Genomic DNA, 26,809 nt, shown 5'->3' with positions numbered 1-26,809 from the left:
AGTCAAGCGTGGAGGAACAGCCAAGTAAGTGTGTCAACTCAAACTTTAAAACAGTAAGACTATAAAGTCAAGCTTGGAAAGACAAGTTAAGTTTGTGTGTCAAATCAAGCGTGAAAACACAGCTTAAATGTAGTAAATCAACCAGTTCAAGTATAGAGGGACAGTCGAGTTGGGGAGTCAACTCAAGCACAGAGACAAAAGATATTCAGTCTGCCAAGTTAAGCATGGAGGAGTAGCCAAGTAAGTGTGTCAACTAAAGCATGGAAACAGCCAAGAAAATGTATCGACTCAATCTTGGTTTGTCTATTTTGTTATGCATTATGGTCAAATTCAGAGATCTGAATCAGATTGCTTCACTAGCCAAGGGTTTCTGATACACTTCTGTCCTCATGAATCCCTGGCCTATGGTGCTATCAAAAATTGTGGCATCATCAGAAATTAAAAGTGTATTACCAGGGGTTCAAAATTTTTTTTGTCATGGTCAAGTCCAGGACTTGAAGAGTAAATTTTAGGCAAGTCCGAGGAAGAAATTTCAGAGTCCATATTTACCTATACATCATTAAATTTATGTAACTTATAATTTATTTTCATTTGTTGCATTGAATGAATAAAGACTATATGTATTAATATATGTTTTATTTTTCCTCCATAAACTGTCATTTAGTCATACATGAGTATTTCAACACAATACCAGACTGATAGATTACTGGTACATTACAATAACTTTTACAAATACTCACTACTGAATAAACCTTCTGTTACAATAGAAATTAGAATGTGCTGTAAGTCACAGCTAAAACCGAAATTTAACAAACTCATTGCCATTTGTCATATAGCAGGAAACATGAGGAATTGCGTAAAAGCAAGAGTCTAACCGCAACGGAAAATAAAAATACGGATTGTATTTTCGAAACGTTCGTGATGTTTTATGGGTATTTTAATGCCCACAAACCCACATTTTTACTTAATACATTTGAGAATTTGCTTTATTTTTAGCTTTACGATCATTTTTTTAACTTATAAGAAAAAGATAAACAAGAAACATAGCCAAGTCCCAGGACTTTGGCGAATTATAAATGCCGAGTCCGGATCCGGAATTTGTTAGTCCGGGACGTCGGGCTTGAGGATTTTTGAACCCCTGATTACAAAAATTAAAGTTTTTAAAGATTTATTTACAAGAAGGTATTGATTAATGTTTTTCTTTTGTTATAATTTAAAGTGCAAATCTACATCTTCAGTCTAGATTCTAAGCCACATATTTTGCACTTACCCTGGTAGTTTAAGATATTGGATGACACCATTTATAGAGTGGCGTGTTACCTTTAAAAGGTCAAGATCTAGTAAATGTCTTTAGACAAACTTCTTGGTGCTAGATCGATTATGACGTCATAATCCCTTTCAACTTTCTTTTTCGCGTACTTATGGCTCTAATAAGATTATGTAGAAAATAAAGTACTTTAATGAATTTAATTCAAATTACATGAAAAGTAGTCCGGATACCTATATTAAATTTGACATTATTTTAAAAAGGAGGCCATGAACATTCAAATTACCATTTTCTGAAAGAATGTAGGCAATCTGGATAAATTTTCTTTGTATGATATGGAAAAAACTTCCATATTCACGACTGCTTTTCTTAATTTTTCATTGGAAATGACAGTTTAACGTATGATTTTTCATCTTGTTTACTTACAAATTATACCCGAAACACCTTATTTGACCAAGCTAAATTTATAAAGCATCATTAAAGGAATTTATTTCTCAGTTTTTCAAAGAAAAAAATTGCTGAATAGTCAAATGTCGATCGAATCCATTCACAACGGAAAAAAAAAACAACTATTTTTTAACACCGTAGGGCAAGGGTTTATGAGGATAGAAGCATATCCAAACCCTTGGCTAGTGAAAGATTACTATTGCTTTCAGTCCAATTTACTTGATAAATTGTATGAATATATTATCTAAGCAAGGGATGTAAATTATTGACCTTGTTCAATATTTGTCTTTTCAGTGATACCTTTGTTACTGGACAGGCCAATAGCAATCTCACATACTATGATGGATTCATCAAAATAAAGTATGAGAATGGAGCTTCGTATAACAGCAAGCCACCAATTCACCGCCGCACAGAGATAACCCTGATTTGTGACCGTCAGGCTGGACCAGGGTCTCCCCTTTATGTGGATGAGGGGTTGACCACTCCTGGAACATATACCTTTTCCTGGAAAACCGAGTTTGCCTGTCCCAGTAGTCCCATAGAATGTACAGCCACAGGGGGAGGCAAACAGTATGACTTATCCAGGTAAACATTGCATATTGGACCAACTTTTCATGTGGTTCTTTTTTGTTGTTTTCTTCTGAAAAGTATAGGATTGGAACATAAGAATGGGACTGTACAATACCAGCATTTTTTAACAGTATTATTATTATTATTATTATTATGTTTATTCAGGCAAAGAGTCAAATTCATTACAAATCATAATACAAATTACATTCAAAAATTAATTAGGGATCGCTTAAAAGTTAACAGTATGGTTCTTTTAACAATGCTTCAATCTATCATTATTTTTGATGGAACAATGTGGTTTCAATAAGATGAATAATTTTGATATGGCAAAGATATCCCCTTTTTGTTGTTGCCCCCTGTCATTGATGATGAATCAACACCTTACAGAGTACAGATAAAGCTGATAATACTTGATATCGCGATATAACTTAGCAGAACTCTTTCGCGATGGAGGTAGGAAAAGTCTGTTAGCTGGGGGCAAATGTGATAGCAAGTGCAGTGAGGCAACACGAAGCGCCGCTCACTTAGCAAGCTCAATAGACTATCGTGTACGAACGAAGGAAATTCGGGTTGTAATCTGCACATTGTTCCAAGTAATTTTTATCTCTCAGCGTTAAAAAAATTCCAAACTCCCAATAATCCTTTGCGGTGCATAGCAACATGGTGGCTAACTTACTTGAAAAAAAATTACAAACAACGATTTAATGCAATCTTCATGCCACAAATTTATTGTTTGCGTTCTAAGTCAACAGGACTTTTTATTTGATGTCATACTTTCGTCACTTAAACGGAAACTTCCGAAAAGTTCGGAATCTCGATCCCAATGCCTGTGAAGTGATTTCTTTTAATTCTTTTTTTAATGAACTGAGGATAGGCAGTGCAAGTCAAAGCTGTGTAAAGGTTTTTGATAATAAATAATTGCGCTCGCCCCAACGGTCGCACTGTAGAACATATTATTTAATGCAGTGCAAGATCGATCATTGTAGAATTTATAAGGACAGATAATAAAAAATCCTGGTAGAATATCTTGCTAAACAATCACTGAACCATCCTAATCATTTTTTGAGAGGAGCCAATCCTAAAATGTTGCATTTTTTACGATATTTTTAACTAAGTGGACTCTTCTCATTAAATTTTCATTAAAAATTGTCACATTTTAAAGATGATAAAATGTTCTAGACTTTTCTTATTTGACAATCTACTGTTTGGAGTTCAATCCTTGGCAATACATTGTACTTTCGGCATAAAATTGTTCGAATCATTCGATTGTCACTACTGTAAACAATGTCATGTGCCCCAGAGATTTAGAGCTTTCTCGACTCCTTCACAAAAGAGCGAAAGTAAGTTAGGTAACTGTGAGGTAATCGCGATATTACGTATTCCTCAGTTTTAGCAATCTAAAATTTGATCTATAATTATTTATACAATATGTAAAACTAAACAGGATGTAAATTCAACAAAGGAAATCTCATGAAGTAATTGAAAAGGGAGAGATGTTGCAAGCATGGCTCAGCATGCCTAATTTTCTTAATAAGGGTAACCTTACAAAACACATAAAACTGGATTTAAGAGGCTTGAGGCTTTTGTTTTCAGAATATCCAGTTTTTTAAAATTTATTTATTAATAAGTACATTAAATATACTTTGAGGAGAGTATTAAATACTGATTGGGGTTTGGGTATTAAGCAAAGTCAGTGATATTTTACCAGTAAGTGAGAAACTACTTGGGATAAACCTAATCAGAGGCCACTTTCCAATCTTAGCTATCAGACAGTGTGTATAGACAAATGTGCAGGATATATTTAATTATTCTCATAGTTAATGAGAGGATGGTATCAAGTAAATGTACTCTGTAGTTCTACAATCACTTTCTGTCAATCTATTTGAATTAACAACTGTATATTAATTGTTTATTAGATTATGCCTATTAATTTAGAAACACTCAGATGAACACTATGACCCATGTTCCTCTATTTTTAGCTTATCTAGAGGTGCAGCACAGGGAAATTGGGCCATAGTGGATGACTCTACCCCTAACTCCAGGGACAAGTTTTACATCAATGTGTGTAGTCCCTTAAAGGAGGTCCGTGTGGGGCCAGGCTGTAGTCCTTTTGCTGCTGTGTGTCAGACTCACTACAAGAATGGACAGGTACCAGTACAACATTGCATTCAATCACTTTAAATGCCAAAGCAGTACAAATAACTGGGAAAAAGAACAGAATATCAAGGAATATCTGAAGATGAAAAGTCAAAGAATGAAGCTATATACAGTATGAATTGCAACTGAATTTACAAGATCAGGAAATCTTTATTTTCAAATTTTATTTGACTGCAATAACTTTCTAAGGAATAAAACTAATTGAAACATATACATTGTCCTATGATGGATGATTTGTAGGAGGAACTGTTGTTTGATAATCTTGGGGAGGTGACATCAGGGCCCACTGTAGATCGGGAGGGTCAGCTTACACTCCGATACGTCAGTGTAAAGAATGAGTGTCAGGATATCAACAACCAGAGGAAGAACTGGACCACCAGCATTCACTTTGTCTGTAAGAGGGGAGCACTGGTAAGTCAAACAGGGGACACTGCTTAGTCAACAGTCGGATTCGGTATCGGTATATAAATACGGGTTGGTCACAAGATTAAATTCCATAAAGCCCGAAGGGCTTTATGATGAATTTAATCTCGTACCAACCCGTATTTATAGCCCGATAGATGTTTTAAAATGGATCTTATTACAGTACAAGCCATTTGTTATCATAGCTTATTTGTCAGACCAAAACTTTATAACAACTGACTATGATAATAACCATAGACAGCTGAGATTCATCTCCGAGGTCTGACATGAACATGATTTAATAAATAACATGCCTGCCGTTTTTACACTATATAGAATGTGTTATATTATGTAACTTCATATTGAAAGGTTTATTTTGAAATACAAGTTACTGTAAACCAACTATTATTCGCGTCATCTTTTATTCATGATTCGTCAGTTTGAAATCAATCCGCGACAACAAATGTTCGTGACCGGGGTTACATTCTCTTCAATTACTTTTTAACATTATTGGTTCGCGACGATAAATATTCGCGAACGATAGTAGGTCGCGGAACTCACGATTATTTCTCGCACGCGAAAAAAAGTTGGTTTACAGTAGCTATTAAACATATCATTTTACATTTTTTACTTACTGTTTTAACATTTTGTATAAATAAATTCACTTTCCTAAAGCTTAATAATCTCCGAACTCAATCTTCTAGATGTCTTGGCATCCATCTTGTTTACTTTCATATTGATCTACTTTCGTTTTTACCCCTATGATCAATTCAATCTATCAATCATTCGTTGGCTTTTTTTACATTGCATATTAAATAAAACACAACAAAAAGAGAAAATGTATATAAAAAGTAAATAAAGAGTATATAAAAACATACAAACGAAAGAACATTTAGTATTTTATAGTTACGGTATCAAAATAATGTAACAACATAACAGTGCATACATTAAAATTGTTTCTATAATTCTTTTTCATTTTTTTTTCAACCTGGAACTGAACATATTCAAACTATTAAGTGTCAGGGAAAAATCATCTCAAACACAAGCCCAATTATTTTCTTCTTTGCACCCAAGCGCTAATTTACACTTAATGGTGCCGTATAATTAGAACTAATTATTGATAACTGATGAGCATGTAAATCAAAGCCGCTTGGACAGGCTGGTTAACAAGTTAATTTCACATCACTTCTTAATTAATTGGACAGTTCATAAATGTGATTAATTATGAACATTGATCAGGCACCAAGCGTAAGAAAGCTTGGGTTAACTGACACTAAATTTATAGATTCAACACATTTTGGTAAAATACATTTATTATCAATGTACAATTCAACGTAAACAAAAGAAGAAAATTAGATTGCACTTGGTTTCCTGTTGTTGTGTAATGTACTTTGTGAAATAAACAAACTTCAAGTTATCGCTCAGGTAAGTGCGCTGGAGTGTGACTTATCCCCCTCAGTCAAGCCAGTGTGTGTAGACAAGCGACAGCGCGTGGCCCACAGGTGTTGACAAGTGTTATCTTTTGTTTTGTTGATTGTCTCAAGAGTGAAAAAGGTGTGAAAAAAATTTTACGGAGGAAAATTTTCCATTATAGTAACCGAAGTTCACACTTTTACCTATGATATTAACGTAAGAAATTAACATTTAGTTATTAAGAAATGGTTTTGTGTTTTAAATATCTATGATAAAAAACGGAGTATGATATAAAACCGGTGTTATAATAAACGGCTTGTACTGTACTTATATTTACATTTGTGACTTATCCATACTTTATATTTGCCTGATTGTGACTTTTAAGGTGTAAAATACATTATTTTTCAAACCCAGCAGCATGTATGTAATCCACTGAACGCACGTTGACCCTTTATGACGTCACTGAGAAATTACATGGAACGTTTATCCATGCGCACATCCATGACCTCTTGACCCTGTACCAGTATTTATACAGTTATAAATACGCATTGCTTTCAGTAGTGTTAATTAAAGGAAAACACTTGCAAATGTAAATATATGTTTATAAAGTATAAAATAAGGATTAATATATTCTGATAATTGGAGAAAAATAGATTTTATTTTATCATGTTTATATTGCTCCATATTAAAGATACACTAAAGTACAGAGTCTGTCAGACAGGGGGGGGCCACTACAGCACTACCAATAAGCTATACTGTTGATTCTTAAGTATAGGAGAGGAAATTATTATATCATAGATATGGGGAAAAGAGATACTCAGAAACTAAAATGACTCGATGGTGTTAAATGTTTTATCTCTGAAATATGTTTTAAAAATCCTGATCAGTGGTCCACTTGTGAATTCATATTCTCTTAATATTATTATGCATGTAAAGGGAAAACTCATGAGCAATACTGTAAACGTATTACATTTGGCGGTGTATTCTTTTTAGCGGCTTTGGCGGAACGCAACAACCGCTAAATCAAGTACAACGCTAAATGTCTCGCATATAAACACATACATAAGAATATGAAGAAATGCGCTAAATCAAGTCTACGCTAACTTATTCAAAAGTCATTTTCTGCCAAATATCGTACACGCTAAATATAATACATTTACAGTATGTAAGAAAAAACCCGTGAGTTATACGATATGAAAAAATACAAGATTTACAGCAAAAGATGTTAGTTAAAAAAAAGCAGCTTCTTTGTATTCTGTATTCAGTATTGTCAGATATGTATGATCCATTTCTTTATTTCACCCCTTGTACATGTATAACTTCTGTCCATATAGACTTAATCATTGAATGTATGCATTCTTGGTTGTAAGATCAGAATTCAAAATTAAATAGGCTACTACGTTTTTTACTTGCCCAGACAATCTGCTATAACCACAGAGTTAAAAATACAAGCATTCTAGGAACTGTTCTACCATGGAGTTTTCTCTGACTATATTTGTTGTCAAATATTATGATTTAATGCAATTTTAAAGCAGATGAAATGATTTCTGACCATTTGTTGTATAAACAGACCAGTGGTCCGAGCCCCCCTCAGAAGATAGGTCAGTGTGAGTATTCCTTTGTGTGGGAGACAGAGACAGCCTGTCCAGTAGCCGACACAGATACCGAGGACGACAATTGTACCATCAAGGACCGCAACTCTGATTACACATTCAACCTGTCCCCATTAAAACAGAGAGGAGAGAAAGATTACTATGAAGTGAAAGCCACAGGGACCGACAAAATTAGGGTTAGTTTACTTCTACCAAGTGGTTGTCATTTAAAATGAAACATTGTGTTTTAACTATTAATGATTATAATATTAAAGCTTAACAAATCATTAAATGGTATAAAACAAACATATATATTAAGGATATCTGATCCTCAGCCAGGAAGGATAACTCCAAAAATTAATATTGAATTTAAAATGCATCAAAGTGAAGCTTGAAAATGATTTTTTTCATGCAACAATTTTCATTTTATTCATCTTTATATAAAGATTCAAGGTTTTTGGAAGTCATAGAAAAGGTCTTATAAAAGTTGATATTTGTACCCTATAATAGGACAAAAAAATTAATACAGTTTTAACGAAATAAGATTTTCTTGAATCCAGCCTTAGATACCAATTGCTTATTAGCATGATATGAAATAAGAAGTGATTTGTGGTGTCTTGTAATTATAGCAAAAGCCTTTTACACAGTGTATTATAGAATACATGATGGAAAAAGAAGACAAAAAATACCAAATAAGTATAAAAATCTTGAAAATTTCTCTGAATGCCTGGATACATATCATTTTTTAACTTAAAATATATTTGTTGATCAATTTCCAATTAGAAAATGTGTTGCTGATATTCCAAATTGCTTTTTCTACAAAAATATTGGAGATTTGACAATTTTCACTATATAATATGATTAACTTTAATCTTTAACTTTAAGGAAATACTGTGGATAAATTTACATAACTTTGTGGATTCAGAGTTACTTTTATGAGTATTTTTGATTACTTAAATGCTAATTTCATAAACCTGAGGATAGGACTACCTTAAATACCGTATATACTCGTCTATAAGTCGGTCCGCCTATAAGTTGGTTGTCTTTTTAAAGGTTAATTTGAAGGGATTTGTCTTTGACCCGCTTATAAGTCGGTACAGTTTTTTGCCAGAATCGTTTGACAGCTTAAATCAATTTAATGCACTGGTGGTTTTAGCTGTTTTCTATTCATATTTTTTTTTTTCGAAATAATGCCGATATTTAATTTTAGATCATTTAACAAATAAGTAATGCCTACTTCAGATAAAAATAAAACTATCAAAATAAGTAAATACTTGTACTATACGTATAATCTTTAAATGTATAAATGTTTATACATATATAGACTTTGTTCTTCAGACGTCGTTGGAAATATATATGAAATGCTAAGTTTCACTTTGCAGACAAAATACCAATATCTTTATGACTCGCCTATGAGTCAGACATAGAGTTTTGGACTAAAATTTAACTCCCAAAACACCGACTTATAGGCGAATATATACGGTTTACAAAATTTTTTTTCACTAATTTGTCAATATTTTTAAATCTAAAAATCCAATGAAATATGGGCCTATACTGTAGATAACGTTTTACAAGAAGAATCATCACATACAATTCATTTGTTCTTGCGGATTCAACAGCAGAGATTGAGCACTACGGGAATACAATGTAAACTTGCCTGTAGGTGTGATTGATAGCTGTTTACGCTCTGTTACAGTTGAACCTTTGTGGCAGTATTAACACCAGTCACTGTGCTCCAGTAGAGGGAGCTAAATCAGCTGCCTGCCTGGTAAAAAACCCTGGATCCACCCAGGGACTGGCCACTGTCAGCCACACTCTTGACTACTCTGAGGACGGACGACTAATGATGACCTTTGACGGGGTCAGACAGGATAATGGTGGGTGACTTACATTTATAGTAATAATTTAAACTAGAAAGTAGGAGAGTCATTGCATCTAGAATTTCCATAAGGCCATAACGGCATAAACTCAATATATCTGTAAATGTTACAGGACAGAGAACACAGGTGATCATTCTGTTCCTGTGTCGACAGAATATCCCCCTGGGGGCCCCTGAATTTGTCCGTAAGGAGGAGAATACTTACTACTTTGACTTCAAGACTTCGCTGGCGTGCCGACCTCAGCCTGTGGACTGCTTGGTTCAGGACCAGAGAGGAAATCAGTATGATTTATCCCCCCTGGCCAGGGCTGGCTCTAACTGGCAGGTGCTGGATACAAGGCCCCACTACTCAGACCTAACATATTACATCAATGTCTGTCGACCTATCAACACTATAGCGGGATCTACATGTCCTGGTAGGTACTGATCTCAAAAAGCAACACAATAGCAAGATCTGCATGTCCTGGTTGGTACTGCATGATCTCAAAAAGCAACACAATAGCAGGATCTGCATGTCCTGGTAGGTACTGAGCTCAAAAAGCAACACTATAGCAGGATCTACATGTCCTGGTAGGTACTGAGCTCAAAAAGCAACACTATAGCAGGATCTACATGTCCTGGTAGGTACTGAGCTCAAAAAGCAACACAATAGCAGGATCTACATGTCCTGGTAGGTACTGAGCTCAAAAAGCAACACAATAGCAGGATCTACATGTCTTGGTAGGTACTGAGCTCAAAAAGCAACACTATAGCAGGATCTACATGTCCTGGTAGATACTGAGCTCAAAAAGCAACACAATAGCAGGATCTACATGTCTTGGTAGGTACTGATCTCAAAATGCAACACAATAGCAGGATCTACATGTCTTGGTAGGTACTGATCTCAAAAAGCAACACAATAGCAGGATCTACATGTCCTGGTAGGTACTGAGCTCAAAAAGCAACATTATAGTGGGATCTGCATGTCCTGGTAGGTACTGAGCTCAAAAAGCAACATTATAGCAGGATCTACATGTCCTGGTAGGTACTGATCTCAAAAAGCAACACAATAGCAGGATCTACATGTCCTGGTAGGTACTGATCTCAAAAAGCAACATTATAGTGGGATCTGCATGTCCTGGTAGGTACTGAGCTCAAAAAGCAACATTATAGCAGGATCTACATGTCCTGGTAGGTACTGAGCTCAAAAAGCAACACTATAGCAGGATCTACATGTCCTGGTAGGTACTGAGCTCAAAAAGCAACATTATAGTGGGATCTACATGTCCTGGTAGGTACTGATCTCAAAAAGCAACACAATAGCAGGATCTACATGTCCTGTAGGTACTGAGCTCAAAAAGCAACACTATAGCAGGATCTACATGTCCTGGTAGGTACTGAGCTCAAAAAGCAACATTATAGTGGGATCTGCATGTCCTGGTAGGTACTGGTCTCAAAAAGCAACTAATAAAATTCAATTTTTATCCGTTTATACATATGGGGGATGGTGTTTTAGTTGGAAATCTACAATATTAAAAAAAACTTTGCTCTTTAATCAGGTTGGGGGGAAACGTAAATTCCGCTATAATAGTGGTATCTCACTATTATAGTGAAATTACGCTATATTTCCTGCCGTGGATACCCTCAGTTTCATTGGATACCATGCAAGATGTTTGAACCGCAAGTCATGGTGGGTATTAAAATGAACAAATACTGTCATGCTTGCATGTTTTGAATTTTAATAAATTTTCTACCGTTGCGTTTAATATTGCGAGCACTCTTTTTTTAACGGAAGTTGCATTTTTAACATAGCAACCGATGATTGCAGGGTATTTAAGCCTGTTTGAATCTCACTTATTCCTCATTAATGTGCACAAATTGATGCTTGTTACAATTGTCAACTCGGACTGGAATGGGTTTATGGAATTAAACAAGAAAAAGATCATTTCTGTCTGCATGGTTACGGGTATGGAGGCCCGTTATGGTAAACGTAAAAACCCAATATGGCAAATATTAAAAAGAGTATTATACTCTTTTTTTATGTTACATGTACTGATAAAATCAATTATATCCTCTGTTTCGCTTTATCTTTATTTCCTCCCGTAAGAGATTGCATGAATATGAACATGTCAAATCATATATATAAACATCACAAAATGAAAATAGGAAAATAAGTACAGATCAAATTAGGAGGAAAAAAGATAAATGTGTACAAAATCCAATTAATAAGAAATAACCCAAAAATACTTAAATAAACGATTGTAGAAAATGTTTCTAATTTTTAATTTGGCTGGCTAAATGTTGTGTAAGGAAAAAAGACTCAATTTATTTTGATGTCAGGAATATTTTACAAGAGTGCCTATAACCTTATTTTAACACATATTCAAATAATCATTAATCGACAATCATTTCAACTCCACACAAACGTATCTTATTTATTAACGCTTAATGGTTATGCACTTAGGCAAGAACGATATAACTTTAAAATCTGAGAGAAATAACTTTAGGTTTTTTTTTTTCTTGTTGTTCAAAAAAACATATAAATCTAATTATATTCATATGAAATGAAAGTATATCCCAAAAAATCGCACTAAAAGTATAAATTTTTCAGACTTCTAGATTTATACCAAAGTGTTGTTGTTTAAACCACAAGGAATTGACTCAATTCAAATTTTCAACAATTAAAAATCGGTCGCAAACAATTTTACATTTAAAAAGTACTTTCACGATTTTGAAAGCATATCCATGCAATGGAAGCACAAGATATTCAAAGCTGAACTAGAATTTTGAAGCGTATATTTTCATCTTCAATAAATTCATAATATTATTTATCATTGACTTTATTACAGCGATGAATCCATCTGATGAGCAAATGCACTAAAATCTCTAGGTACTTATTTTTTTTTCCTTTCAATTATTTATTTGCTTTGAAGACAGTCAAAAATTAAAAAGAGTGAACCACGTGCAGATATACTGGACCTGTATCACGTGATAATGCCCTTGGTTTCTGCAGAAGAGGCTATGCTGCAAGGCGCTTTGCAAAATGTAGAAACAAAATTATCCTTGTATCATTTGCAGCTGTAACATATTCAAAACAATTTTTACTATTATATAGTTAAAGAGTTTTTCATTTTTTTCACCATGCACTATGTGCCACGTCATTACTATCCGGAAAATCATAATTTCCTTTTATATCTATATAGTACTTTTTGTAAACTCTTTTTATATACTAGTGGTCAAAATTATCAAATATCTTGATGAAAAATGAAATTGAAACATTATAACAACGATATTAATATTTAGTTTAAAGCAATTTTTACTTATGATTTTCTACATGTTATCACTGAAGAATTATTTTACTGAACTATTACAAAAATAACTTCTCATTTTCCATGTGTACTATCTAACACAACCACAAGAAGATCGGCCGCAGCAGCAGCGACCGATAATGATTGGTCTTTACGTTTACCATAACGGGCCTCCATACCCGTAGCCATGCAGACAGAAATTATCTTTTTCTTGTTTAATTCCATAAACCCTTTCCAGTCCGAGTTGACAATTGTAACAAGCATCAATTTGTGCACATTAATGAGGAATGTGAGACTCAAACAGGCTTAAATACCCTGCAAACATCGGTTGCTATGTTAAAAATGCAACTTCCGTTAAAAAAAAATAGTGCTCGCATTATTAAATGCAACGGTAGAAAATTTATTAAAATTCAAAACAAGCAAGCATGACAGTATTTGTTCATTTTAATACCCACCATGACTTGCGGTTCAAACACCTTGCATGGTGTCCAATGAAACTGAGGGTATCCATGGCAGGAAATATAGCGTAATTTCACTATAATAGTGAGATACCACTATTATAGCGGAATTTACGTTTCCCCCCAACCTGTTAATTAAATGGATCTAAATGGTACTACTTGACATACAGGTGGTCCTGTAGGGGGGTGTCAGGTGTCCAAGTCTGGGCGGGCGTACAACATGGGATACATCCAGTCCCAGCCTGTGGTGACAGGGAATGGCACCCTGACCCTGAGGTACGCTGGTGGTGACCGATGTCACAAGGGTCAACCCACCGAGTCCTCACGCAGCACCAGGATCAACTTCTTCTGCTCCCCATCAGAGGTCAGAGGTTACATGTTTCTCTTAAAAATGTATCCACTATATTAGGTATAAAGAGTAAATACTTCTTACTGATATGTATGTCTCAAAATTGAGAAATTTATGTTCCAAACAAATACATTCATTTTTGTCCTCTTTATCAAAGTAAGAGAAAAGATTTCTTGCATGAAAAATACAATTGATGTATAAATGTGTTACTTAAAAATGAGAACACTTGTCCATTATTTCTCTCACAGCATAGCCCTAGCTTTGAGGGGGAGACCGACACATGTGAGTACATTTTCAACTGGCAGACACCAGCAGCTTGTAAAGTACAGGTAATTAATCATAATGCTGATTTATTATTTCTATATTATTATAGTATTTACAGTGTATATGTACATGTATGTTATTTCATTTTAGTGAAAAATTTTATATTATCAGTCATGAGGTCATTCATTGTGTGTATAATTTTATATTTTGTGTTGTATGTGTCGTTTTCTGGTTTGACAGAGGATTGTGGGTGAGAACTGCTCTGTATCAGAACATGTGTATGGTTACACGTTTGACTTGACTGGTCTCAGGAGAACAAGCAGTAACTACCAAGTCAAGGCTGGAGATTACTTGTATGAGCTGAATGTGTGTGGACCACTGATCAAGTCCTCTAAGTGTTCCGATTCTACCATTGCTTCCTGTCAGACAAAGCCCGCAGACAGTGGATTTAATCGAGATGCAGGTAATAGAAAGGTCATTGGGAAGTTACTAAAGATAGGTAATATAAAGTTACTAGGTATAGATGATCAAGGATAGGTAATATAAAGGTCATTGGGAAGTTACTAAAGATAGGTAATATAAAGTTACTAGGTATAGATGATCAAGGATAGGTAATATAAAGGTCATTGAGAAGTTATTAAAGATAGGTAATATAAAGTTACTAGGTATAGATGATCAAGGATAGGTAATATAAAGGTCATTGAGAAGTTACTACAGATAGGTAATATAAAGTTACTAGGTATAGATGATCAAGGATAGGTAATATAAAGGTCATTGAGAAGTTACTACAGATAGGTAATATAAAGTTACTAGGTATAGATGATCAAGGACAGGTAATATGAAGGTCATTGGGAAGTTACTAAAGATAGGTAATATAAAGTTACTAGGTATAGATGATCAAGGATAGGAAATATAAAGGTCATTGGGAAGTTACTAAAGATAGGTAATATAAAGTTACTAGGTATAGATGATCAAGGACAGGTAATATGAAGGTCATTGGGAAGTTACTAAAGATAGGTAATATAAAGTTACTAGGTATAGATGATCAAGGATAGGAAATATAAAGGTCATTGGGAAGTTACTAAAGATAGGTAATATAAAGTTACTAGGTATAGATGATCAAGGACAGGTAATATGAAGGTCATAGGGAAGGTACCAGATAAAGGGACTTAATTTTTGTAGGTTCAAGTAGAATAAAATTTGTACGAAAAGACTGAAAGAAAAGATAGATAGTATAGAAAAAACAATGTATATATAGGATATACAGTAATATATACATTTGTGGTATCTTTCCACTATATAAACATACAGAGAGAAAATATCTTCAATTCTATATGAAGTTTGTTGGAGGTCAAAGGTCAATACATGACCGAATCACACGGCGCAATAATATCTACCGTTACTTATTAGCAGAAAATGACTTGCTTTTCATGTATGAAAATAAACAAAATAAGCAAGTAAAATAATTGTTTTATTTACAACGTAAACAAGTACTTCATACATTTTTTGAAGATCAATTTAACCTGTGCACATCGAGAATTTTCGACAGAATCTAGCCTTTGTTTACACGTTGTATGTCACTTTTGTCAACTGCACAGTCTCTTACTTTTTATTTTATCCTAATTTTTGTTAGACCTTAAGTTAAATCTTCATGATATAGGCTAAAACTATATTTTTTCATTAAATTCTACTCACGATAAATGTGTAAATCAATTGAAAAATATCAAAGCATTGCAATCACGCCACGAACAGCTGGGAAACACCTCCATCGGCGTTGTCGTACTTCAATAAACTGCCGCCAGTGTCTCCGCGTGTTAACATCATAAATATACCTTTAGTTGATTAAATCGTAGATTAAATGTTTTTGATCAAATTTAATACTTGATTGCAAATGAACTGGCTCGGACAAGTGTCTCAATTCATCGGATCCATCCATCCCTTTCAGGCGACCGAAATTCCTCCAACTTTTTAACATCAATTCTCGGACGTGTTTCCTGTGTCTTTTCAGCATTAATGATCAATTTTCACAAATAAAATATTCCCAGACAAAAATCTATTCACTATTACTGATCACAAGTAGCCTTTAACAAAATATTCCCTTCGAAATAGATTTCTTAGCCTGACGAATTCGAAGCGTAACCGCCTTTCAAGCCGCTTTACACCTTACGTACTTTTGACGGAAATCTACGGCGACCTGTTAGTGCAATATTTATATCCGAATATATTTAATTTAATTTTTAATTGTCCATCTCAAATGTATATATAAGTAATAAATAACAAGTTTATAAACTTCAATGGGAATTGAAGTGGGTCGGTACGTGATCAAATCTTCTGAGAAGGCCTTCGGCCTTCACAGGATTTGATCATGTGACCGACCTACTTCAATTCCCATTGAAGTTTATAAACTTGTTATTTATTTCTTAATTAAGTTACTGGTCATCAGCTACCAGATATGAGGTGAAGTGACTAATACATGTATTGTGGTTACAAGTATATGTCAAGAACAGGTATATATATCATTAATCTATTTTAATTGGGGTTGTGGTCATTGTATGTTCAGTGTAAGGAGTACCAACAAAAACATGTGGTTTGTTTTAAATTGTATGATTACCTTGGGACAAAAGATAAGCTATAATGCCCCCTTTCAAAGAAGGGAGGGCATATTCCTTTGCTGCTGTCTGTCAATCAGTCTGTCTGTCAGTCCACCATCAGTTTCTTTTCATTTTCTTAGCAGAGCTTGCACATATTGAAATGAAACTTGGTATGCAAATTTATGTAAGAATGTCTAGGTCAAGTTTCATTTCGGCAATCAAGCCATTTTAGATAGAGTTAGGCCCCTTGGACTTAGAAAAATTCCAGTTACCAGTATTTTCATTGCAGAGTTTGCTAACATTGAAATGAAATTTGGTAAATAGATTTATCATTAGAATATCTAAGTCAATATCTGTTTTGGGTATGATCGAGCCATTTTGGACAGAGTTATGCCCATTGGACTGAAAAAAATTCCAGTCATTTGGGGGAGGGGGGCAGAAGTGTTGTACAAACATCTTTTGCTAGCTTTAAATTTGCTGCCTCTTATTTCTTTAGGCCACAGCAGTAGTAGATTGGTGTACAACATTGGGGAGATAACTCTAACCTACAAGTCTGGACAACTCTGTCATGGCAAGTACAATCGCAGCACAGTGATAACATTTGTGTGTGATCAGTCAAAGGCGGGCCAGGATGGACCCAGCTTTCTGAACGAAACAGAGGACTGTACCTACCAGTTTGTGTGGCCCACTTCCAAGGCCTGTACCCCATTTAAAGTCGGGGATTGTGGGGTGAGGGGCCCTAATGGGGTGCAGTATGATCTCTCCAGCCTTTCCCTGAATGATGATAACTACCAGACAATAGACCACATGGCCAGGAAAAAGTACATCTTTAATGTGTGTCGCTCACTTGTTCATCAGAGAGGTAGAATTTTATTTTATTTAAAACCTCATTTTTCATATATCTGTTGAATCAAAATTTTTATTACTCTGCATGTTAAGTGATATATTCTTTAGGATGTAAGGGAATGAAGTGCTTTTTTTTCTACAGTTTTTGTTGTCAAGGTTAACTTTAATCTTGTTATGGTACATTTCACCCTGTAGGTGAGACCTGCCCTTTTAATTCCGCTGCCTGCATTGTTGATCTCGGTGAAAAAGATCCAAAGTAAGTTGTACCAGATTTTTATACCTGATGATAACCTAAGTCACTCAAACAACCTGTTTTTCAAATAAATTGCTCATTGAAATTATTGATCCAATTTTAGCCATATTTTGGTGCTGTACATAGTATATAGATAAAGGGAAATGAAAATCATGAATATTGTAAAACCAGCAGACTGTATATAGCCTTCAAAATATTCTGTAAAGCTGAATATATACTAGTAATAATTTGTAGTCCTGGTAATAAATGTAGTGATACCTTTATACTTTAACTTGTATGCAATAATGTCCCCTGTGTGCAGGTTTAGTTGATCAGTATTCTGTGACTGTTCTATGTAATTTAGCAATGAACAATGATTTTGCAATATCATATGTAGCTAGTACTCTATTACATTATAACTCTGAAACAAAGGTTTCTTGTGTCCATGTAGAGTTTAGATGTAAAATGGGAATAAGTTGACATCATAAATTTTTTGAAGAAGGAAAGTATTTTGAAAAACTGCTCTCTTTCTGTTGACCTATAAGCTAACTAGCTACATTATAATGTACATGATTGTATATTACATGTTTGTTTGATGGTAACTTTGATCTGCAGTTTTGCAATATTTGAATCCAGGTTGACACTGGTCGGGATATTAGTTGATATCATGTTGGAAAAAAAATTTCACGATACATATAATATTGACTGGAAAACAAGTTGCTCAACAGATAAAGATTTTTCACTGTAGATTGTTGAATGACATTTTTACCCCAGTGATTAAAGGTATAGTGTTCTGTTTTTAGGAAGAAATTTCACAACATTGGGGAGGTGAGTGAGCAGCAGGTAGCGTTTTTGGACGGTCACTTACAGCTTGTTTACACAAACGGGGAGGTGTGTGGGAGTCACCCCACCAAACATGTCTCCACCCGGATCCTACTCTACTGTAACAAGGACTCCATTGTACGTAACAGTAGGCTGGAAATCTTTACTTTTATTAATGGATTGTTAGTCTGTTATGTAATGATGTTAAAGTATAACGTTCTCTGTAGGATACCTCCCCCGCCGGACACTTTCAGGTGGGATGTGAACACAGATTTGTTTGGCAGACAGCTGCGGCATGTCAGATGGAATCTCCAGATGTCACTGGAGGAAACTGCACGGTCACTAATCCCAAATCAGGTACGCTTCAGCTTCAGATAAAATCAGTTCATTTCCATTGCAGTTACATTTATTTAATGAGTTTTCAGAAAAATGTGACTCCTTCACAATATTCATCTAAAAACTCGATGAACATACCTAAAAAAAATTCCTGAATATTATTAAAACAAGGTATCTTTTTGACACACTGATTCCCCCCTGTATGGCAGCTTATGGTAAGGGTTGAAGTTTCTCAAATGCAAGTCAAACTCTAAGATCAAGGTCAAAGGTAAAAAAAAAAATTTTAGTATTCAAAGGAAGGTCTTACCACAAGAAATGCACCTGTGAAATTTGAAAGCCCTAGTGTTAACTGTTCAAAAGTAATGATAAAGGTTAATGGTTTCAAAAAGTTATGCTAAGGTCTAGATCAAAAGATCAAAAATATTTATATCCATTGAAAAGTCTTGGTGAAATATATGGAAATAACAAACAGTATTCAAATCAAAAGTCCATAAAACAATACAAAACAGGAGCAGATCAAACACGGACCTCCAAAACATCAGAGGTGGATCAGATGTCATGGAGGAGCAGGGATCCCCCTGCCGACCCGTCACAAATGCCGTGTGCTTTTTGTCATGATTGGGATATAATGGAAAAATCAATACTCCATATAGTGTAATTTTTTTTAACTTTGTTTAGTGAAAACACAAATGAAGGATGAAAGCCTCAACAACAACTGTTCAAAAGTTATGGCCAAGGTTAAAGTGAAAGGGAGTCAAGGTCAAAATTTTAAGCTACCAGACAGCAGATTGAAAGTTTTTACAGACAGAAAAACAGACCAGTGAACTATATATTTCAAAACTTCAGTTAGGAGGGCTGATGTTATCATTTTAATCATTGTATCTTACAAAATTCTGCAAATGTGCCTGCAATATTCAGATTTCATGAAAAAGTAATTTAGACCAACTGTTTGACATCAAAATAGGAGGAATTCTTTTTGTACACATTTCTGCAAATAAGGACCTGAAGTTGAAACATCCACACTGGAAAGCAAAAATAAAAAGCATTAAAATAATGAAATAAGATAGGTTAACAATACACATAAAGTATGAATATTATTAAGCATATTGATAAATATTTCATCTTATCAACTATTCTATTCTGCAGGATATACCTTTGATTTGCAGTCTCTCAAACAAACAAAAGGCTACAATGTGTCGGACAGAGCAGACCACATGTTTACCCTGAATGTTTGTCAGCAAGTCAGTGGAACCAGATGTCAAGATAAAACAGGCAAGTTACCTGAGTGTTTGTTTCAATTAGTGGAACTAGATGTCAATTAAATAAAGAAATGTAATCAAAGACTGCACTAAATTTTGAGTGCTCTCAACATTTTTAGAAATTCACACCTTTCTAAGTCTATAATTATATTTTTTTCTATGAAATCTTGACACAAAATCAAAACACAGAAACATTTTGGATAGTCTTTGTCATTTCTAGCTGTATTATTTTGAAAATATTAAAGATTAAGTAGTAGAAAGGTTATGTTTTTTTAATTCTTGAACATTTACGCTATGTTTTTAACTGTTGCAGGTGCTTGCCAAGTAGAAACAAGAGGCCAGTTGAGGTCATTTAATGCCGGGAATGCTAACACCAAGCTACAATATGACGACGACATTCTGTTCCTTAATTACACAGGGGGAGATAAATGTCACAATGGTCAGTTTGAGCGGAATGTCATCATCAGTTTTATTTGTTCACTGGATGCTGGGCGAGGCCACCCAGAATTCATCGCAGAAACAGACGACTGTACCTATCAGTTTGTGTGGCACACTGAACTAGCTTGTGAGAAACAGGTAAAAACTTATTTCTGAAGCAGATTTTCCAACCAGCAAGTTGCAACTAAAATTCTCAATATATTTTTGTGTTGCATTGTTATAACTCAGGCAACTAAATTATCATTAGGTTTGAATATTTAAGGAAACCTAAGATACTACATGTATACCATACTGATTATTTTGCTACAGTGTACCAGTAACAGTATTTTTTGTAATTGTTTTATAAGTAAAATTAATTTTGACAATATTTCCTCAATATCAATGAATAGAATTAGGCAACAGGCCATGTACAAAGAAAGTACAAACATCTGATTTTAATATTGGGTATTTCTGATTACATTAATGAATAGAACTATTATTGACAACATCAAGATAGCTATTTTACTTCTATATTCAGTGGCATATTTAAAGGAGGGGTAATATTGTGAATCATTTTCATTCCAAATATTTATCACATTGACCGATATTTTTTTTTCCTTTAAGACTATTAAAATCTTGATAAAAAATATTATCCCTTTGAACCATTAGCAATTAAACCAGACCCAAAATAAGACTGACTTCTGTTTTACAAGGTGAGGTGCTCAGTAGAGAAGGATGGTTACACTATTGATCTGGCTCCCCTGATAAAGAAGTCTGGCCATCACCTGGCCGTGTCTACAACCAGACGCGGATCTAACACTAACGGTACATTCTACATCAATATCTGTCGCCCTCTTAATCCTATATATGGAAAGCTCTGTCCACCTGGAGCTAGTGCATGCTGGGATAGAGTAGGAAAGTCACCAATCGTAAGTGTATTCACAGTAAATTGTTTTTCTTTTCTCTCTTAAAAATTAGAGGATTTATTTTAAAGTTTTTGCTTTCTATTGTAAGTTCACCTGAGCTGAAAGCTGAAATGAGCTTTTCTGATCACCTGTTGTCTGTCTGTCTGCCTAGTTGTCTGTTATCTGTATACTTTTCCCCTGGGGATACATAGGACCACCATAGGAAATATATTTTTACATTGAAGTGTATAGGAAAAATCTTTTAAAAGTTTCTCATAAACCACCATGACCACTGGACTAGAAAAAGTAAATCTTATGTGGAAGTTCCTGAGGTAATGTAGATTCTAAATTTTTAAAATAAATAATTACTGCTGGGGTTAGGATGGGGGCTCAATTACATGTATGTATTACAAGGGGGAACATCTAATGAAGAATAGCAGGGCCAAAGCTATGTACTAGGTGAGTGTAATGGCTCATGGACCTCTTGTTCATTATAACTGTTTGCATGAATCTGTAGGCATGTTGACGAACCTATCTTAAGACTAAGAAATGTCTTAAGATATACTTACGACATTTCTTAAGACTAAGTGGGGTTTTTGAAAGTATTCTAACTTAAGAAAGTTCTTAAGAATGATCTTAAAGTTGGGACAGCTTTTGACATATCTTAAGTCTATCTAAAGCAAAAATGGCCGCATTACAGTCATACAACATTTTAAAATGTGCAAATTTTAGCGATTTTTTAATCTTTATTTTAATGAGGGAATTCAGACACTTAAAAAAATACATAAAACACAAAATACACCATCTTGAAACCAAACGCCTATGATTGTTTTTTGGTTCGACGAAATCGTCGTATTAGACGTGACAGAGTATTTAGAGATATTGATAACCCTTTTGACTACCTTGATGATGAAGCTATGATAAAAAGATATAGGCTTTCAAGACCCTTAATCCGTGATTTATTTGAACAATTTCAAAATAAACTCAAAAGTCCTTCTATGAGGAAATCTTCAATATTCTCCTAGGAAAGCATGTAATACCGGTATCATGTGTATTTCTTGTCATATATACCCCCCTTTGATGTTAAATTACGTGTCTGAATGCATCTACTTTCCAAGAATACCCATGGTTAGAATTTTTATGACATTCAGTGCCTCATGCAGATGCACGACATACATATTAAGTGAGATGTAATCTGTTACATGTTACAGTAACAGAATAAAACAATTGAATCTCACTTAACCTGAGAGAGGGAGAGAGAGTTTACATGTTACTATAACAAGACTAGTATAATGTTTTTTCTCGGTGACCTCATAGGTGTAGATACGGCCGCCCTCTATACCAAAAATTGGAGTTCAACCAATTATTCCCACAATTTTTTTCTGCGTAGGATTTTGTCTTTTGGGTGGGGTGGTTGGGGATGGGGAAATCTCCTCCAGTTTTTCATGCTTCCCTCTGATTTTGCGCTGCCTTCTATTTCGTTTCAGACATGTAACAGGGTCATTTCTTCTTCACTTCTTCTACCATTCTACAGTGGTCGATGTTATTTGTCTTAATAATTTTCTCATATATTGCCTACAATGCTTTTTTTCTTTGAAGAATTTGTAGATACGTTGGAAAACTTTGAAAATAAAATGGCTCTGTGTTTCTCCACCTCATCAAGCAGTATTTCGATTTCAATCTGAGAAAATTTAGGGCTTCTCTTTCGACTCATCTGCTGGGTGTTTTCTCGTCGAACCAGAAATTTTCAATGAATAAAGATTCCGAGGAGCAAATTGGCGCGCTTTTCATCGTTCAAGAATTCTGAATAATCAAATTGTACTCTATTTGAATTTGATATTTCAGTATATTGTCGAAATAAGATGATGAATTTAAAAATATATATTATTTATATATTATAGATTTTTTAAAAAAATCATTTTTTTCATATTTTTGTTTACTCTTTTAATATTTTCATTACGATGACAAGGAAAAATGACAACTCTCTGATTCCTGAAAATGGCTTAAAACTTTGCGTATTTCTATGTCATAATGATTTAAGACGTCTTAGTTTAGGATAATCATAAGATAGCTTTGAAAAACAAATTATGATAATATGATGATCTTAAAATTTTACTGTCTTAGGAAATTTTTTTTGTGCAATCTTAGGAAATTTTCATAAACATGCCTGCTGATATCTTTGTGTTATACACTTTGCTTTATGTTGGTTTACAGATAGAAATTAAACTACACGTTTTTGTTTATTATACAGAGTCTAGGTAAAGCAAGGACCCACCCACAAGTTGATCCAGTCACCAATAAAATCTACCTTCTGTATGACCATGGGTCTAAGTGTCCGACCGATGCCTCTACAAATATTACCACTAAAATTATCTTCAACTGCAGACCAGGACCATCTGCTGTAAGTCAGTTATTAATATAGTAATTTAGGGGAAGAACATTAACTATGGCCTCAGCGTAAGAAACACTGCCCTTATAATTTGTAAAACTTTTTTACAGTCTAACTTTGATATAAATGATATAATAATCAAATGACTTTTTAGCTCACCAGAGCCAAAGGCTCAAGTCAACTTCTCTGATCAAAATTTGTCCGTTGTCTGTCGTCGTCGTTGTAAACTTTTCACATGTTCAACTTCTTCTCAAGAACCACTGGGCCAGTTTCAACCAAACTTGCTACAAAGTATCCTTGGGTAAAGGGGATTTAAGTTTGTTCAAATGAAGGGCCACGCCCTTTTCCAAGGGGAGATAACTATGAATTAGAGAAAAATTAATGGCATTTTTAAAAAATCTTCTTCTCAAGAACTACTGGGCCAGGAAAGATGAAACTCTTGTGGAATCATCCTCAGGTAGTGTAGATTCAGATTGTTCAAATCATGACCCCCGGGGGTAGGGTGGGGCCAAAATGGCCAATCAAAGTTTTACAGAGGAGTATATAGAGTAAATCTTTAAAAATCTTCTTCTCAAGCATCACTGGGCCAAGAAAGATGAAACTCATGTTGAATTATCCTCAGGTAGTGTAGATTCAAATTTGTTCAAATCATGACCCCTAGGGGTAGGGTGGGGCCAATATGGCCGATCAAACTTTTATATAGGAATATATAGGAAAAATCTTTAAAAATCTTCTTCTCAAGAACCACTGGGCCAGGAAAGATGAAACTCATGTTGAATCATCCTCAGGTAGTGTAGATTCAAATTTGTTCAAATCATGACCCCTAGGGGTAGGGTGGGGCCAATATGGCCGATCAAACTTTTATATAGGAATATATAGGAAAAATCTTTAAAAATCTTCTTCTCAAGAACCATTGAGACAGGAAAAATGAAACTCATGTGAAATTATCCTCAGGTAGTGTAGATTCAAGTTTGTACAAATCATTACCCCCAGGGCTGGGGTGGGGTCAAAATGGCCGACCAAAGTTTTAAATATATAGGGAAACCTTTTAAAATCTTCTTTTCAAGTACTTCAAAGCCATGATTAGTAATATTTATATGAAATCATCCTCAGGTAGTGTAGATTCAAGTTTGTTCAATTCATGATCCCCTGGGGGGTTAAAATTCAAGCCCCCCCCCCCCCCCCCCCCCCCCAACTTCAGTAAACTTGCAGTTCTGGGTTCGTATGCATAAAAAATCAAAGAATTTTTCTTAAGTACTATACTTATTCCCAAATCAAACTGCTTAACTAAGAAGCATACTTTATGTTCCATGCATAAAAATTCTACGTGCCTTACTTAGTGCATCTTAGCAAAGCATATCACTTCTTGCTTAAAATAAAACGTCACACAATGGTGTGACGTCATTGCGGGTTTTGACGATATTGAATCTCCCGTTCTACGTCATCATCATCGTCTGAGTATGGCAGAGAAAAAACGTAAACCGAACTGGACACTGGAGGAATGTTTACATCTAACGCGTTTATTTAACGATAATAAGAAAATTCCTCGACACGGTGGATTGGTGAATTCCGAAGTCAGCCCCGTTACATAACTGCAATTTTCCTGTTGCGAAATAGTGAAGAGCAATCATGACTTGTAAATTAGTTGGTATGCTACAATTTCGACTTGTTGCTGGTGAAACGAAATCGTCAATCAGCGTCCCGATATGTTCAATTCCTTGTCTATCAAAACGGTAGCGTGTGATAAGTCCTACAGCATTGTATTCCGTAAAGGGATCTAATCTCGGCTTAAAAACACGGCGTTGTCTTTGCTGTCTTGCAGCCATTTTGCTGTGGTAAGCAAAATGCTTAAAAACTTTAGACAAGGTGAGGGGTTGTTTAACTTTAAGCTAATTCTAAGACATATAAGTAAGAATAAGAAACGTCATGCAATCCACTTACAATGTTAAGTGACGTACTAAGTAAAAAACGTCACTCTGCTTAAGGTAAATCAGCACTTGAGCATATACTTAGCAGAATAACAATTTTTATGCATATGAACCCTGATCTGATATGTGCTTTCTCCAAGCCAATGTGCTCAGGTGAGCGCTGTGGCCACTGGGCCTCTTGTTTTTGTTGAGATATTCTATTTGAGAAATCTTTTAGTGAATACTGTAAAACGAGATTATATGGCGCACTACTAATTTTAGCGCCTTTGGTGCAAGAGCCTCTGAGCGCTAAAATTTATTTTGTGCTAACGGATCTCTAAATATTATTTTTTGTGTGTGTTCAAAGCATTCACATAAGTATACATATAAACCGGAACACGCGATTATGTAATGTCGAAAGGTCCTTGGATTTTTATATACACACTAGCACTGTAGGATAAATCGAGAAAGTTCTGCCAAATTATAATTTAATTGAACTATCCTTATCATTAGCACCTTCAAGTTAATGTCGTGTCAATCATCTATCGCCTCGAGGTAAACAGTGCAATCAAGCATGGCGATTGAGTTTGAAGATAATGCCTGATTATGATTACCGTTTATCCAAGTAACTTTCTTTCTAAGCATGCATTGTTTTAATATGAATAAAATGCGCAAGTACTCCACGTTTTCTTTTATTTAAAAAAAAATAACAAAATAAAATCGACATTATGCCACGTCCATGTGATTGCAACACCACAGTTAAGTTGACAAATGATTACTTACCAGTATATACGGGAGTGCTATTGTGTTTCCGTGCTTGACTAACCAAAAAATCAAATACGGGCGTGGATTAAAGAAAACAATATCATATTTATATATTTTGATGACAAGTGCAAGCACCAAAATTTATTTGGGCCAATACATCCACACTTGCATTGTGCTAAAATACATATGCGCCCTCGTTTTACAGTATCTGAATTTAATTATGATCATTACAAACCCTGGATAATCGGATTGTAC

At 34.7% G+C, this 26,809-nt stretch overlaps 1 protein-coding gene across 1 annotated transcript in view; it reads left to right on the top strand.

Annotated features, from left to right (window-relative positions):
* The window catches only part of LOC134228394 (cation-independent mannose-6-phosphate receptor-like), a 91,080-nt gene that overhangs the window by 33,979 nt on the left and 30,292 nt on the right, over nucleotides 1–26,809 (top strand). The window contains exons 13-29 of the mRNA XM_062710045.1: nucleotides 2,009–2,299; nucleotides 4,264–4,432; nucleotides 4,682–4,852; nucleotides 7,827–8,045; nucleotides 9,545–9,725; nucleotides 9,841–10,143; nucleotides 13,643–13,836; nucleotides 14,070–14,150; nucleotides 14,326–14,548; nucleotides 17,173–17,538; nucleotides 17,718–17,778; nucleotides 18,558–18,714; nucleotides 18,804–18,933; nucleotides 20,059–20,184; nucleotides 20,485–20,747; nucleotides 21,302–21,517; nucleotides 23,745–23,894. Of these exons, the coding sequence (XP_062566029.1) occupies nucleotides 2,009–2,299; nucleotides 4,264–4,432; nucleotides 4,682–4,852; nucleotides 7,827–8,045; nucleotides 9,545–9,725; nucleotides 9,841–10,143; nucleotides 13,643–13,836; nucleotides 14,070–14,150; nucleotides 14,326–14,548; nucleotides 17,173–17,538; nucleotides 17,718–17,778; nucleotides 18,558–18,714; nucleotides 18,804–18,933; nucleotides 20,059–20,184; nucleotides 20,485–20,747; nucleotides 21,302–21,517; nucleotides 23,745–23,894 (3,301 nt within the window). The remainder of the gene's footprint in view (nucleotides 1–2,008; nucleotides 2,300–4,263; nucleotides 4,433–4,681; nucleotides 4,853–7,826; nucleotides 8,046–9,544; nucleotides 9,726–9,840; nucleotides 10,144–13,642; nucleotides 13,837–14,069; nucleotides 14,151–14,325; nucleotides 14,549–17,172; nucleotides 17,539–17,717; nucleotides 17,779–18,557; nucleotides 18,715–18,803; nucleotides 18,934–20,058; nucleotides 20,185–20,484; nucleotides 20,748–21,301; nucleotides 21,518–23,744; nucleotides 23,895–26,809) is intronic.

Source organism: Saccostrea cucullata, unplaced genomic scaffold, assembly GCF_032062105.1.
Source record: "Saccostrea cucullata isolate Sc308-1 unplaced genomic scaffold, CSIRO_AGI_Scuc_v1 ctg2219, whole genome shotgun sequence".
In the NCBI taxonomy this organism is placed as follows: Eukaryota; Metazoa; Mollusca; class Bivalvia; order Ostreida; family Ostreidae; genus Saccostrea; species Saccostrea cuccullata.
The sequence above is the reverse complement of the archived record's forward strand: the minus strand, read 5'-3'. Positions and strand labels throughout refer to the sequence as shown.